The sequence below is a fragment of the Pristis pectinata genome, chromosome 27, assembly GCF_009764475.1.
Source record: "Pristis pectinata isolate sPriPec2 chromosome 27, sPriPec2.1.pri, whole genome shotgun sequence".
NCBI lineage: Eukaryota > Metazoa > Chordata > Chondrichthyes > Rhinopristiformes > Pristidae > Pristis > Pristis pectinata.
Window position 1 is genome coordinate 21439316 of NC_067431.1, and position 16689 is coordinate 21456004.

Sequence of the window (16689 nt, forward strand, 5' to 3'; positions counted from 1 at the left end):
GTATAAAACCAATCATTTCCCATTTTATCATTTAGCATGCTTTTACAAAATTCCTCTGTGTGTTTATTTGGAGCAGGAATTAACTCAAAATCATTCATCAATGTGAAATTTGTCTTTTTACTCAAAGTATGATTTAAAGAGTCACTGATAAACTTCAGCTGAGCCTTGGTGTCAACCATCTAGAATTATTCCCAAGAACAGTAGATTAATTTACAGGACTCCATCATCTGCAAACAAAGGGAGAAAAGTTGTGTGGCTATCAAAAAATGGTATGTTTGTTTCTCATTTTTTTCCCCCAACACTTTAGTCTTTATAAGTAATAAAGAAACTTGGAAGATAAAAAAAATCTGTTCCATGGATTGACAAGGCTGATGAAACCTCCCAGATATGTGCTCAACTGCAGCTAACGACCCTAGGCTGAGCCTGTCTCTCATGAACAAGGCAGTTTGAAAGACAATGTTTAACTTGCAAGCTATTGTATCTTTGCAGCAAGAGCTACTGCAGCAAGAGCTACCACTGCAACACTCAAAATTGAAGTAAAACATAAGTTTAAAGAGAGAATTTTTATTGTGTCTTCAATACCAATTTGAACAATTATGGCCAAAGTGGTTTGAGAACCACTCATTTTACACATTTGACTCAAAGCCAGGGCAGGTTCTCAAACAATGGATTGAGTCATAGAGTCAGGGACTTATACAGCACAGCAACAGGTCATTCAGCCTAACTTGTCAATGCCAACCAAAAGTTCATCAGGATTGGTGAAATGCAGTTATTAAAAAAAATGAGGTTCATGTTGGTACACTCAGCTGCAAAATATCAAGCAGCTTGTTGATATGATTTAATGAGGGGAAAATCCTTTCTGTAAGAGTCATTGACACAAATTTCACACAGGCTGCAAAAAAGTTCACTAATGTCCCATTTGGTAAAAACAGATCACTGAGCATTTTCTGGAGGGAAAAAAAACATGATGGTTCTCACTCAGTGAGTCTGATGCAACAACTTTCTTTGCACTGACAGAATATTCCACACAGGTTCTCAAAGTCTAATGCCCAGAGACAGATATAAAACCATCAGATCTGCTCCTTTCTGCTTCTGTGCAGAGCATTCTTCTTGTTGTTTCATAGATTCCAGAATGTTTTCTAAGACATGGAGTTGTTCTATCCCTAAGAAAGAGAAAAAGTTACAGAATCAAATTGATAGTCATTTAGGCACAAAGGAACATGTGTAGGCTCTTAGCTGCTTCTTATAGGAAATAGGAGCAGGAATGGGCTTTAAGCCTCTTGTACTTACTCAGACATTAAACAAGTTTATGGCTTCTTTGATCTCTGACTACTCCACTTTCCTGCATGGTCCCATAACTGTTGATTATCCTACAGTCTAAAAGTCTATGTCTGAGCCTTGAGTATGTTAAATGACAACCCTAGTAACCCTCTGAGAAAATAAATTCCTGATAATCTTAATCTTAAATTCTGACCTCTTATTTTAAAACTATGTCTCCTGCTTCTAGTTCCTCCACAGCAAAGGAAAATCCTCACAGCATCTACCTGTAAGATCCCTTCTGCTCCAGTATCTCACTAAACTCCAGTTTATTGCCATATGCACAAGTATGGTGAGGTACAGGTACAATGTAACAGGCATGAAATCAATGAAGAGTGGCACAGTAGTGCAGCAAGTAAAGCTGATGTCTTTCAGTGCCAGAGACCAAGGTTTAATCCTGAGTTTGGGTGCTGTCTGCATGGAGTTTGCATGTTCTCCCTGTGACTGCCTGGGTTTCCTTCGGGTGCTCTGGTTTCGTCCCACATACCAAAGACGTGATGTTTGGTAGGTTAATTGGGTACTGTAAATTGTCCCTGGTGTATAGTGAGTGTTAGAATCTTGGGCAAGTTCATGAGAATAAGAGGAGTATTAAAAATGGGATTAATGTACGATTAGTGTAATAGGGTGATTGATAGTTAGCATGGACTCAGTGGTCTGAAGGGCCTGTTTCCATGCTGTATCTCTCTATGACCTCTCATTTTATTGGATTCAGTAGCCTCAGTTTGCTCCCCCTTTTCTGAAGGGACAATCTTCAAATTCCACAAATCAAGCAAAATTCTACCTTCAGAGCGGATCAAGAACACCTTCCAATTTCCATAAGGGTTACTGCAACTGACACTGAGTGTTTCCTCCAGTATTTGACTGCTGAAATATTCATTCAAGGGCCACTGCGGATGTGACGCCTCTGGCAGCAGTAAATTACCAGAGGTGTTGCTATGGCTATGTCTGGGCACTCAAGGTGGGTTAGGTGTATTGTGGAAGGAGGCACAGAAAAACCACTAGTGAAGTAGCTACTTGCAGAGAGTCTTCAGAGACCACATACTACTGGACCTCTCTTGTGAGCAATGTATTCAGAGGCACAGGATTTCCACAGCTTTGTACCCCATTTATCCCTTTCCATATATCCTCATAACTTACTTTTCTACTTGTCTTTATACCATTAGCAAGAAAAATAGGGGGTGATGTGGGAGGGAAGGGTGAGCTAGATCTTAGAGCAGGGATAAAATGTCAGCACAACATTGTGGGCCAAAGGGCCTGTACTGTACTGCAGTGTTCTATGTAGAGTTTTGGATACAATGTCACCTGAGATCTGCTAAATGCTGCAGGAGAGTCATAGAGTCCTACAGCACAGAAATAGGCCCTTTGGCCCATCTAGTCCATGCTGACCTGATCTCCCTAGTCCCATCTACCTGCACCCAGACCTTATCCCTCCAAACCCCTCCCATCTATGCAAGATAAGATATCTTTATTAGTCACATGTACATCGAAATACACAGTGAAATACATCTTTTTGCATAGAGTGTTCTGGGGGCAGCCCCCAAGTGTTGTCACGCTTCTGGCACCAACATAACATGCCCACAACTTCCTAACCCGTACGTCTTTGGAATGTGGGAGGAAACCGGAGCACCCAGAGGAAACCGGAGCACCCAGAGGAAACCCACTCAGACACGGGGAGAACGTACAAACTCCTTACAGACAGTGGCCGGAATTGAACCCCGGTCGCTTGCGCTGTAATAGTGTTAAGCTAACAGCTACACTACCGTGCCTATCCAAACCTCTCTTAAATGTTACAATTGAACCTGCATCCACCACTTCTGCTGGCAACTTGTTCCACACTCGCACCATCCTCTGAGTGAAGAAGTTCCCCCTCAGATTCCCCTTAAATATTTCACCTTTCACCCTAAACCTATGTCCTTTAGTTCTACTCTCGCCCAACCTTAGGGCAAAAAGCCTGTATGCATTCACCCTATCTATACCCCCCTTAATTTTGTATATCTCTAAGATCTTACCTCATTCTCCTGCACTCCAGGGAATAAAGTCCTAACCTATTCAACCTTTCCCTATAGCTCAGGTCCTCAAGTCCTGGCAACATACTTGTAAATTTTCTCTACACTCTTCCAAGCTTATTGATATCTTTCTTGTAGGTAGGTGACCAGAACTGCACACAATACTCCAAATTTGACCTCACCAATGTCTTGCACAACTTCAACATAACATCCCAACTCCTGATCTGCAGATCTTCATCTACACTCTCATGTCTGTGCTGCTATCTCCATGGAGACCCACGTCACATTGATAGCTAACCTTTTGCTGCAGGAAATGTCTAAACAACTGTGGCAGATCCATGCCATCTTTCCTGATCTGCAACTCGCCTACTGCATCAGAGAAGCACTTTATGCACAGAGAAATGATTTCACCTGCTTTGATTTCAGTGTTAAACAGATGGCACCTTCAGCATTGGGATCCGTCAACATCACTGGCTTTCCATTGATACAGGGACTCACCTACCCAAAAGGACTCCTATTAATAACCTGGAGCTTTTCACATACGTATTTAAAAGACTTTGAACAGGTATGTGGATAGGACAGGTTTAGAGGGTCATAGGCCAAACATAGTCAAATGGGACTAGCTTGGTGGGCACCATGGTCGGCATGGATGAGTTGGGCCAAAGGGCCTGTTTCCATGTTGTATTACTCTGATTATCAATGGGGAAGATTTTCACTCCTCGTTGTTAAGGTAGGTGTGAATTATTGAAGCTGTTCTTGATGATGAATGCTTTGTTTTCGGGAAGCACGCATGATACTTTTAACCTCAGGAACATCACACAATCAGACATTTTCAATGATCAGCAATGCTTGATGTGTCTTTGGGAATAAGGGCTACCCTCTGTCTCCCTGGTTCCCACATTCACACATATTAGCAACTGAGCTCAGATCAACAAGAGTCATGTAAATAACTGAATCATTGTTGAAAATGGCATTGGTCTACTAAAAATGTAATGCAGTATCAGTCTGGGGGCTTCCTGCAGTGTATGCTAGTCATCATGGTGTGCCGCAAAGAAGGCCAACATTTTATGTCCCTTCCTAATTAGTTGCTGTACCTGAATGCTAACTCTTTTGGACAAGGACACCCATGTCTCTCTGAACAATATTTAATAGTCTCATACCAGATAAATAATATGCTTTTCTAATCTTCCTATGAAAGTGGATTACACACTTTACCTCATTATACCACATTTGCCAGCTTTGTGCCTTTCACTTAGCCCTTTGCAGACCTGTGTCTTTCTCACAACTTACTTTTCCATCGTTATTGTACCATCAGCAAATCTGGAGTTGTAGAGTTCTGTGTACAATATCATTAATATGTTAATAGTTAAGTTATGGTTTAATTTGTGATGGTATAGTTGGACAGTTTGTGGTACATATTGCATGAAAATACTAATTATATAACATAATCACACTGTTATCACTTCCATATTAATAAGTGTGATTGTGTAAATTTGATGTTCCCTCAATGAGCAGTGTTTAGTGTAATTTGTAGTGTTAATACAATAATCAACAAAGTTGTTATAGATTCCCATTGAATGCAAACCAAACAAGACTTGTCTGCCGTGCAACCTGCTTTTATTTTAAGCAAATTAACTAGAGATGATTAGATGGGTTTAGATATACAAAATGAAGAGCCCTAAACTCTGGGATTCATCCTCTGTACCCCCTGCCTCTTTTTCCTCATGAGAATCTACTTTTTTGTCTGTGCTTTTGACTATTTGCCTTAATAGTTCCTTATATGGTTCTTGAACCAACCAGCACAATCCTAATCACTAGAGTTTAGCAACACTATAAGCACTTTGATCACTTTGCACTAAAATTGGCTTTTTTTTTTGTTTTAATTGCATTCTTTCTTGTAAAAATTGTGTATAATTTATGTTTTTCTTGTGAATGGTGCTTACATGATGCTCTGTGCCTGTGATGCTGCTTGCAGATAAGTTTTCCATTGCACCTGTGCACACATGTACTTGTACATGTGACAATAAACTCGACTTTGACTTTATATAGTTCAAGGTCTGTTTACACTTCTGTGAGACGCCTTGGGATGTTTTCCAATGTTAGAGGTATTATACAAATAAAAGTTGCTGTTATTTACATGTACTTTTCTTGGACCTGGTTTGCCTCAGTGAAGTGTGAATTCACAAGTAAGCACAGCTATTCATTCTGAATTAACAGTGATGAAGACACTATTACTGGAAGTTTTGAAGTTGTGAAATTATAGCTAGTACCACTTTTTGGCGAGTCCAGTGAGTATACCCCTATAAGTGTGGATCTTTTAATTAATGGAGGCTGCATTAGAAGGCTGATGTTGCTCACGTGGATAGATAGAGTATTATTAGGTATAACTGAATTAATCCCCTGATAAATGATGGATACAATTTGTGGTACTGTTCATTAATTCTGTAGGAATGGTCTCCTTACCTCAATAACACTGTATATCCATTCTTGGAACTCTGAAACCTTTGTATAAACGCCTGGGTGATTAGCTTCAGCGCAGCCGATTCCCCAACTCACCACCCCGGTCAAGTGCCAGGCACTGATGTCCTCACATACCAAAGGGCCACCACTGTCACCCTGCAATGTATATCCACAGTTGTTACACAGTCTCCTGTGCATCAGGATATCTGCATCAAACTGTCTGCAGTTCAAGTATTAGATCCATATTCCTTTGCTTTGATCTGACCTCACCTGGCATGCGTCAACTTTGCCCTCCCTGTATCCAGCACACAACATTCTGGGAGTTATGGCACCATTGTACATGCAGCTGCTATTACATCTCTCAGTGCTGATGAGAGGGACAGAAGCTTCCTTTAAAATATTTTCTGTATCATCTGAAAGAAGCAAAGCCTGAATGAAGCATATCCATGCATTCATCTGCTGCATAAACTCCCTTTATCCCTTTGTGTCTGATACTTACAGGCATCTGCACTTGCTTGTCCCCAGCCTGATATCCAGCACTTCTTACCTGGTACGATCTGCTGATTGTATCTTGGCAGACAGATTGCCCTCACTGTATCTGTAACAGAAGCAACGACATGAAGATGCTTATAGGTGCTGGGACTGTGAGATAAAGGGAAGAAAGAAACAGGCAGCAATCTGTTAGCATCAGTGGAAAAAAAAGGCAGGTCAATGTCAGTGGAACTGTAATTGGAACAGTGACCTTTCTTTTTTAAAGGATGCAGACAGTTCTCCTGTGTACTCTAGCATTTGCTGTTCTTATGAAAGAAAAGTTTGTACTGAAGTGAAACTTTATCCTTCCACACAACCTGTCTCAAAAAATATATTGATGCGCACTCAGTTGTTGTGTTGGCCAATTGAGTGGTCATTTGGTGCCCAGATTAATTGTTTCATTGACTGAACATTTGGTCCATCTTTATGAAGTCGGTTGAGGAAAGCATGTTGTCCTGGCAATGCTGCTTGTGTGAAGGACAGGATGGATGTAGTTCAAAGGTAAATTGCAAAGAGGCACATAAGGATATTGAGCCCTCCAGCATGTTCTGCTATTTAATTTGATCATGGCTATTTAGCACCTCAACTTTAAGGATCCTTGCCATAAAATGTTAACTCTATTTCCCTCCACTGATGCTGTTTGACTTGCTGAGTGCTTCCAGCTTTTCCTGTTTTTGTTTTGGTAGTCTAGCACCTGCAGCTTTTTGCTCTGTGCATCTCAACTCTTGTTGCTTCAACCCTTCCTCCACACCATCCAAATTTCTTGCACAACGAAACTACAACAACCTCAGTTAGAAAAGTTTAATAAACTCATATTGTCATTAGCTCCCCAAAGGGGAGAGTGAGATCCAAATTTCTACTGCACTCCTGTGAAAGTTCTTGATGTGGTTTTGAATAACTGATGTCTAATGTTAAAATCATAACCCTCTTGGATAGATTGAATGATTTCTAAGTATCTACCCTATTAAATCCATTAACATTTTAAACACCTTGGTCAGGTCATTCCCCTGATCTTCAATAGGGTACATGAGTCAGGACATAGTTATTGTATCCAGTCCTACCAACTCCTAAACACTGGTCTTTGACAATCAACTGTGCCATTCCTTCTACACTGCCAGTTTTCTTTTCTGATTGCTGTACAGAACTAGAAAGTTGCCTCACAATTTGTTGAGTAGATCTTCATAAAATGATTTTGTCATTTTATCAGCAAGGGTCCCTCACTTCTGGTGGGGTACAGGAAGTCAGCATTGGAAAGACCATTGTTTGACCTGTGAGGGCAGGGAGGCAATAGAATTGGTTCACACATTTATGGAAAAGTAAAAATCAAGCATCAGGTAATTCATTCCAGAAACTATGCGACTATGTTTTCCAAGGATGAACTGGCTCAAGCACTTTTATGGTGTGTTCTATTATTAAACAACTTGATGATACCAACACAGTTGAATAGTTGGTGGTCACCACCTTAGTCTGTGCTGAGCTATTAAGTCCATGCTGATCTGTCCATTTGGGTAACAGAGGAACGTTGGTCAAGATAGAAAGACCCATACCCCGGCAAGAGTCTGAACCTATCGGAAGTGTGGGGGGTGAGGCAGGTAAAGGAAAGATAGAAAGAACAAAAGGAGTTTTGCATTTGGAAATCCATCTCCTTCTGCTCGGAATCCGTGGTACTGAGGAAGGAAGAACCCATGGGATAGAAATTCATTCTCGTTTAAACATTCTGAGTGCACATGCATTGTACTTCACTTCTGAAACTGAGTTCCATTATATGTAAAGCACTGCAGCTACTACATTACAGGTCCTCCCCAGGTTACAAATGCCTGACTTATGCACAGCCCATACATATGAATGAGCGTTTGGAAGACCGGCGGGATGGATTTGCTGGCTACCGTGGGGCTGCAGGCATCTTCTGCCGTGTGGGAACTTGGTTCATGGCGATGTCATTACATTTTGAAGAGGAATCTGAATGGATGAGTTAGACATCCTGGTTTAACCACACATTGCCATTGGTTGGCCTATGCGTTTACTTAAATGTATCGCCGGGTGGCCACGTTTCTGATGTGCGAACTGTTTGGGTTACGAACAGTTCTCAGGAATGGAACCCTGTGCTAACCAGGGGAGGACCTGTACACTTTTAGCACTTGTTCAAACTAAAGTTCATACTTGAAAATGTAATTGGTTTTCTCAGTTTCATGAGGGCAATGTCATAGTCGTGAGTGTCATGGTTATAGTCGCTGTGATAGATAATCTTCTCGACTACGTAGGTGGGAAGGCTGGTGAATAAAATGAGCTGTCTGTCCACAATCCCAGCATACACTCGCCAGTTGTGAGCAATTGATAACCTGCAATGGAAAGAGTACGTTAGCAACATAACAGATAGAATCAGAAGAAGGATTCACAGCTCATTGAGCTTACCCACTGTTCAATAAGATTACGGTTGATCCTGTACCTTGTCCTCTTGACCCCACACCTACCCACCTCCAAATCCACTGATTCTCTAAATCTTCAGTCTTGAAGATACACAGTGACTGAGCATCCATACCATCATTGGTAGAGAAATCGCAGGCTTTGTAACTCTGTCCGTAAAAATATCTGTACTAAATCGACACACACAAAATACTGGAGGAACTCAGCAGGTCGGGCAGCATCTATGGAGGGAAATAAACAGTCGACGTTTCAGGCCGAGACCCTTCATCAGGACTGGAAAGGAAGAGGGCAGAAGCCAGAATAAGAAGGTTGGGGGAGGGGGAGGAGCACACGCAGGTGGGTGATAGGTGAGTCCAGGTGAGAGGGGGAAGGTAGGTGGGTGGGGGAGGGGGGATGAAGGGGAGTGATGTAAGAAGCTGAGAGATGATATGTAGAAGAGGCAAAGGGCTGAAGAAGAAGGAATCTGGTGGGAGAGGACAGTGGACCATGGAATAAAGGGAAGGAGGTGGGGAATAGATGGACAGGTCACGAGGGCGGGGGAGGGGAAAGAGAAGGGGTGAAGGTGCCATAGGTATGGGGGAAAACAAAGTGGGGGAAAGAGTAGAGGGGTTGCCAGAAGTTCGAGAAATCAACGTTGAGGCTGTCAGGTTGGAGACTCCCAAGGCGGAATATGAGGTTTTGTTCCTCCAACCTACGTCTGGCCTCAACTTCCTTTCTAGTCCTGATGAAGGGTCTCGACCCGAAATGTCGACTGTTCATTTCCCTCCATAGATGCTGCCTGACCCGCTGAGTTCCTCCAGTAGTTTGTGTGTGTTGCTCCAGATTCCAGCATCTGCAGAATCTCTTGCGTGTCCGTACTGAACGATTGACCCCTTATCTTGAGACCATGCCCCAAGTTCTTGACTCTCCAGTTAGGGGAGCCATCCACTCTGCTAATCACTTTCAGAATCTTATGAGGAAAAAAAAACTTTTATTTTTCTAAACTTCAGTGTGGAGGAATTAAGAGTTTGGTGAATCTAAAAATCCCTATTGTTACCTGTGAACGGATTCTTATTCCAACTGTATGTAGTGTCAGGATGATAATGGGTCACTAAGGGTCATGTGACCCACTATATGCAGAATACTTGGCACATCTTCTCTCTCCAAGTATTCTGCATATCTGTGCATATATTTTACACATACATCACTCATTTATCTTCTCATGGGTGTAAGCCATAGTATTTCTAAACCATATTTCTTAATAAGGTGAAATAATAATAAAAGAAAAGATAATTGTCTTGGGTCTGGCTATGTCTTTGGAGAAAGCTTCTTTCTGGCTTAGTTACTTTCCAGTAGAACAGTCAGGATGCCTGAGTGTATAATATTGAAATGTGAATTTGTGTAGGAAATAATATTTTGACACTAGAGTTAAGGTACATTGTTGAAGTAACTGAGAAGCTGACCCAACTATTAGGCTGTGCTACAGCCGAAGAGAGTTGGTGCTGAGACTGAATGACTGACAGATTTTTTTTTCTCAATGCTCAGGCATCTTTCATTGAAGAGAACAACAAATGTTAGAGCAAATAAGTAATTTCAATAAAAATATGTAGGGTAGATATTTGAGTTTGGTTGCTTGTTCTAGCGGGGCTCTATAGTATTGGCTATCACCCCCACCACCCCACCACACCTCCCTACCAATCTGCCACCCTTGATAGTTGGTCCATTAAAACCAATAGAACCGGATAATGGAATGCAAACCTATGCTGTAGAACCTGGTTATCGCCAGCGACCAAAGACAAATATCTATCCCATGCAACACACACAAGATGCTGGAGGAACTCAGCAGGTCAGGCAGCATCTATGGAGGGAAGTAAGCAGTCGACGTTTCGGGTCAAGACCCTTCATCATCCTGAACTGCTGATGGGATATTAACCATCTCAACTTCACCACTCCCATTACCTATTCCAACCTCACCCCCTCTGAATGCACTGTCCTCCACTCCTCTGCACTAATCCTAATCATACTATCAAACCTCTAGACTAGGGTGATGCTGTTGTAGTCGGGTGGATTTTTCTATTTGAGTCCTGATGAAGGGTCTTGACCCGAAATGTCGACTGTTTATTTCTCTCCGTAGATGCTGCCTGTCCTGCTGAGTTCTTCCAGCATTTTGTGTGTGTTGCTCCAGCTTCCAGCATCTGCAGAATCACTTGTGTCAACATCTATCGCATGGTCTATTGACATCACAATGTCAGCTGATGTGTCCAAAGTGAGAACTGAATTCACAGCCAGCAATCTATCCTACAACAAATAATGCCTGCTAACTCGGTAAACAGGACACTACAGCAAACAGAGTCCCATTAAAAAGGAGATCTAATGAATCACAACATACAGGAGCCTTGACTCAAATTAGGTAAAAGTAAAATAATTTTACCAGAAAAATGAAGATTAGTTACAGGTTACAATTTGTGCATAAAGTCAATCCCCAGTCACTAACAGCAGTATGATCTCCAGATGTGAGAACCTAATCACTTTCATTCTGGTTGCAATTTTGTAGGGTCAACTGTCAAGGCATTAAGCTATCTGATTTGCTCTAAGAAGCAAATAATAAGCAGAAACATGCTTATCCAGAGAACATCAGTCTCATGGATCAAAGGTTGACTTACCTGTGTACGCAGTGTGCTGCAGTAATGAGCCAGTACTGATCAAGGATGGACCCTCCACACGTGTGCTTGTAGTTATAGTACAGGGTGACCTGCCAGGGCCAGCTCCCCTGTGTGGCCTCCTGTCCTCCAACAATCATGGAAAAGTCATGCTTCTCCCCACACGCTTCATATTGAGAAAGACAGTAAAGTAAAAGTTAGGGATTGAATGATAGGTTACAATAGGTTTCACTTAAACTGCAGGTGGATGTGAAGTGAGGCAAGTGCTTTGGGTGCTGGTTCTTCATGCTGGAGACCATGGGAACAATGCTCATGACTCTTACGAAGAAGCTAATGTTGCTCCAGTAGCTTAATGAACACAACATTACAGCTTCAGTGTCCTTTCTTAACAGAGAGCATGAGTGGAAGGTTTGCTTCCTCTGCAAAGGAAGGGACATCAGATAATGATCCTGAAGAATACACAGAAACAAAATCTAGATACAGAAGGATACACTTGGCCCAACAGGACTCTGTTGGCTCTTTGTAAGAGCTTCCAATTGGTCCAACTCCCCTGATTTTCCCTATGATCTGTAATATCTAAGAGGTAAGTATGCCCCTTATTTCGTACCAGCCACTGTATCCGGGTTAATATGCTGGCAATCATGATAGTTGCATTTATTTCCATGCAGTGGGTTTTATAACTCCTTGTGAATGAAATGAAATCCAAATTAAAAATATATAGTTCTTCCATGAATAATGTAATCAAGGGGCTAAAATTATGTAGTTTAACTGAAGTTAGCAATATACACTGAAACTAAATATGTTTGTCAATGGTCTAGAAAAAGAATGGCTACTTGTGAGGTAGCAGCCGACAACAATACAGCTCTGTGAGTTGATGTCAGACTGATGAGAGAGATGAGAATGGTATGTGGGGAGCAGATCTGGGTGCCGGGATCAATGAGGGGGAAACTCATTACTTCCTTTCTGAGTGAGGGGGAAATCAGACGATGAATCACTGGAGCCTGGAGAATGCACAGAAGGAGGCCATTGTGTCCATGCTGGTTTCTCGAAAGGCCTTTCCAATTAGTGTCAGTCTCCTCCACATTATGTAATTTTTCCTCTTCAAATATTTATCGAAATTTGCTTTGGAAAGTTTTCTTTCTTCTTCTTAGCCAATCCCTCGGGGTCAAGGATGCTTTACCTTGACCCCAGATCTGTGAAGGGATGATAAGGCAAGTGTGGGGCCTGCCGACTCTGTCACAGGTGGGCAGGAAGTGTTGGATGAGAGGGGAGGGAGGAGACATTGGGATCATCTGGTTTGCTCGTCCACCATTTGCATTGTGAACTCCTGATGAATGGACAAGGTTCTCAAAGGCATCCTGAATGTTCCTTCTCCATTTTGGATGGTCACTGGTGAAGGTTCCCATGAGTCACTGGGATGCCACAATTTTTCATGAAGCCTTGAGAACATCCTTGAATCATTTCTTCTGGCCACTGGGTTAATCTCTTGTCTTGATGGAGTTTGGCTGTTTCATGCATATCGTGTGCATGCAACTGATGTGGCAGTCCATTGAGCAAAGTTAGGGCCTCATTGCCAAGGATGTTGACCTGAGAGATGATAATGGGGGATGTTGGCTTGGGTGGGGAAGCTGAAGGTTTGCTTATCCCATCAATGACTTTGGAGGATCTGGGGTTTGTTGAAGGTAATCCATGCCTCAGAAGCATTCAGATAGATGGGGATCTCAGCTGCCCTGCAGTCTACGAGGTTTGTGCTGGGTCTGAGGTCTTGGCCTTTTGTACATCAAGCCAAAGGCTGTGCTGGAGCACTGAAAATGATGGTGAATTTCTCTGACAGGTGCCTTTCGATGGCAAGTGACCCACATTTTCCATTGGACAGTAAAGGCAGATTTGTAGAGAACATCAGTTGTGAGTCTTCAGTAAAAATGTGAATGATGAGTTGGAGCTTGGTCTCTGTGCTTATGCAAGAATACCTGCATCATTAAACCAGGAGACAAGCTTGAAGAGGAATAGAAGCCAAGCTCCAAGCCATCCTTGACATTTTCTTTCACTGGTTCTAAAACAGAGGTGACACTAGTCGAACAATTTCCCATTTCTCCTGTGTTTGCTCTACACCAGTGGGAAGCTTGTTGGAGTTGAGACAGAGCATTAAGTGACGAAAGATTTAGAAAACTATTGGGGCAGTAATGCAGTCTTGCTCAGTACAGTCAGTCTGCACTGAGATTGGGTATGTTGTGGGTCTGTTGGTTCAGATGTTGACCTGCATGACATCATGTAGCAGTATAAAATGGAAACATAACAGTTTTTTTGCGGGAAGCCAATTTTTAGGAGGCTCCATAATTATTTTAATTTGCTCTCTGACCAATTTTAAATTTGTTCACTGATCCTGTCAAATGCTTGAAAAAATCGAATGCCTGTATTAAGTCTCCCCTTAACTTTCTCAGTGTTAAGAACAATCCCAGACATTCCGGTTTCACATGCACAGGGAAGAACGGTTTGCAAAATCACAACATGATTTTAATTCTTGATTTCGTTTTCAAAAATACACAGGGTGTTGCTGTCACCATTGGTTTGTGTGCAGACTCACTCTGCCACCAAGTGGAGAGATTCAGTATAACACAATAGGAATGGCATTAATTCGAATTGTGCGGAGCATTAACCGTGGCATTGAACAGTTGCCTGTACTGTAAACTTTGCCTTATTCCATCCATGTATCTATTTTCTGAGTTGAATTTTCTAACTGAGGAAATTCTTACAACAGGTTCAGGATCTGCAGAAATTAACTAGTGTGGACACCATTGGTGTTATGTAGCTCAGGGCCTCTTCTATTAAATCCCATTGTTTAATGATCAGCAATCCCCTTCTGAGTTTGCAAGTGCTTTGACCAGTTCGTGGTGATATGGGGCTCTTAATGAGACTACTCGAAAGCTGGCTCTCCCTCTTGTGCACTAAATTAATGGATGCAGAATCGTGATGGGGGATTACAATGTAGGGTCACTTCAGTGTGTTGGGAGTCTGCATTGGTAGATGATAGTTCAACAACTGAAACATTATCTTTCGCCTGCACTATAAACCTGCTGTATGGTTCTTAGTTTAAGATTACCGAATGGAAACAGTGATTATAAAATGTTCTATTTTGAGCAGATGTACTTACCAGAGCATTTCAATTTTATTACTTTTCCAGATGTACATCTAGCTCTGGCAAAAAAAAAACAAGGAACTGTTTTCACGAAGGTGCCACGAGGAGCAGAACTATCTTGCACCGAAAACAACCAATGAGTAAGTGGATGGTGAATGTATTTTATATCATCTTGTTCTGGCGATTTGGGACAAAGAAAGTTTCTTGAGAAGAAAGAACATTTCTGAAGTACTTCTACAGATCTGTCCCTTCTCAAGCTGCTTGACAGTTAGTCAGACACTTTTGATGGATAATCTATGTTGCAAAGAAGGCAATGGGAAAGCACAAGAACAGTGACGTGTTAATAACCTGATGATCTGTTTTAGTGATGATGCTTAGGGAATAAGTATTGGCCAGGGTATGGGAAAGAACACTACTGCTCTTCTCATATTCAATTGCATGGTATCTATTATCTCTATCTGAGAAAGCAGATGAGCCTCAGTCTAGCAGCCTATTCAAATAACAGTGCCGTTTCCCTTAGTAGAGCATTGATTGACTTCAGTGGATCTGATAAACTGGCTGAGGAGTACAATTGACAGGCACTTCCATATAACCAGGTTTAGCTTGAGGCATCAAAGATGAACTTCTATGGTGACTGTTCCAGACTCCTGTTGCAAACTCTTTTTATGCTGTTAGTTGAAGAAGTCAAATAAGTTGGCCATAGCCATTCTGACATTATATCATTTTTCATAAATAGGATAAACTATAGTGCTTACTGAATATGTGAATGACTAATATGAATTTAAGGTGAGGGGGGTAAGTTCAAAGGAGATGTGTGGGGGGAAGCTTTTTTACACAGAGTGGTGGGTGCCTGGAATGCTCTGCCAGGGGTGGTGATGGAGGCAGATATCATAGAGGTGGTTAAGAGGTGCTTAGGTAGGCACATGAATGTGCAAAGAATGGAGGGATATAGATAGTGGGCAGAAGGGATTAGTTCAGTAGGCTTCTGATTAGTTTAAATAGTTCGGCACAACATCGTGGGCTGAAGGGCCTGTTCCTGTGCTGTTCTATTTTATATGTGTGTCAATCATTAGCGAACTTTATTTTGACTTCATTTGAGAATTCTGGTCGAGATCTTCCGTTTTGGTTCTTTATTATGGGACCTCATAGCAACCTGTGCTGTTCCAGTATAAACGGTAACATGTATCGCTGTGTTTAAAGTACATGTGATTGAGAGGAACCTTTGTGCTGGCAGTCAAAAGGGAAGACTATAATTTTTAGGAAAAGGCCCAACAAGGCAGCCTGTTTTAGAAGGTCAAGTCCAACACATAACCTTTCTGAACATATCGTACAATTCCTTCTTTCTGCAGAAACACAAGCGATTATAAAGCTGCATAAGTCAGAGGAAATATGGCAAACCTGTAGCCCCAGATGTTTTCTAAATTGCTGTCCTGCGCATTAGTAATTTCAGCGAATCCCTGTGTGTAATTGCGTTCAATCTCACTCACACTAAGTACATCGGAACTCAGGTATCTGTGGAATAAAATACAAATGATAAAATTCAAATTTCACGGTCTGTGCTTTGTCAGGCTATAACCAGCAGCTGCAGCTGTAATGACTACTTCTCCTGTTCTGTTTACTGTGCACCACTGGATGCAAAATCAGCTTTGCTTTTACATTCAACACATTATAACTGTTTGATCCTTGGAAAGTGAAGTTGTTTGAAGCTCTCCCAGTGAACATTTGAAATGTCTGCTGTAAGACTGAGAGACTGATGTACAACAGCAAACTGAATAAAGTCACATTTTGTTTAGTTAATTATTTGGGCACCGCTGGCAAGGTCAACATTTAACTGCCCTCAAGAAGATGGTGGTGAGTCACCTTTTATCAATTGCAATTATTCTCGTGAAGGAACTCCCATAGTTGGGTTGGAGGTTTCAAGATGAAGATGGTGATATATTTCCAGGTCAGGATGGGATGTTATTTGGATGGGAAGCTGCTGATGGAAGCATCTTCATGCATCCTTTGTCCTTGTCTTCTAGATGACCGTGGACACTGGTTTGGGAAGTACTGTTGAAGATGCTTTGGTGAGGTAGCGTAGTGTTTCTTGTAGATAGTACACAGTGCAACCACAGTGTTCCGGTGGCGGGGGGGGGGGGGGGGGGGGGGGGAAATGTTTAAAGTGGTGGATGTGATG

The 16689-nt window shown here is 41.9% G+C and overlaps 1 protein-coding gene across 3 annotated transcripts in view; it reads right to left on the minus strand.

The window, feature by feature from the left end:
- Positions 1 to 587: 587 nt before the first annotated feature.
- LOC127583695 (transmembrane protease serine 5-like) overlaps positions 588 to 16689 on the minus strand; it is a 34693-nt gene continuing 18591 nt past the window's right edge. For 2 of the 3 annotated variants that reach the window (XM_052039953.1, XM_052039951.1), the window contains 8 exons: positions 15912 to 16025; positions 14529 to 14572; positions 11381 to 11543; positions 8475 to 8653; positions 6283 to 6381; positions 6054 to 6196; positions 5787 to 5939; positions 588 to 1163 (listed from right to left, as the gene is read on the minus strand). In XM_052039953.1, coding sequence (XP_051895913.1) covers positions 1158 to 1163; positions 5787 to 5939; positions 6054 to 6196; positions 6283 to 6381; positions 8475 to 8653; positions 11381 to 11543; positions 14529 to 14572; positions 15912 to 16025 — 901 coding nt within the window. In that variant the 3' untranslated portion in view covers positions 588 to 1157. The remainder of the gene's footprint in view (positions 1164 to 5786; positions 5940 to 6053; positions 6197 to 6282; positions 6382 to 8474; positions 8654 to 11380; positions 11544 to 14528; positions 14573 to 15911; positions 16026 to 16689) is intronic. The other variant, XM_052039952.1, reaches the window with a different exon arrangement.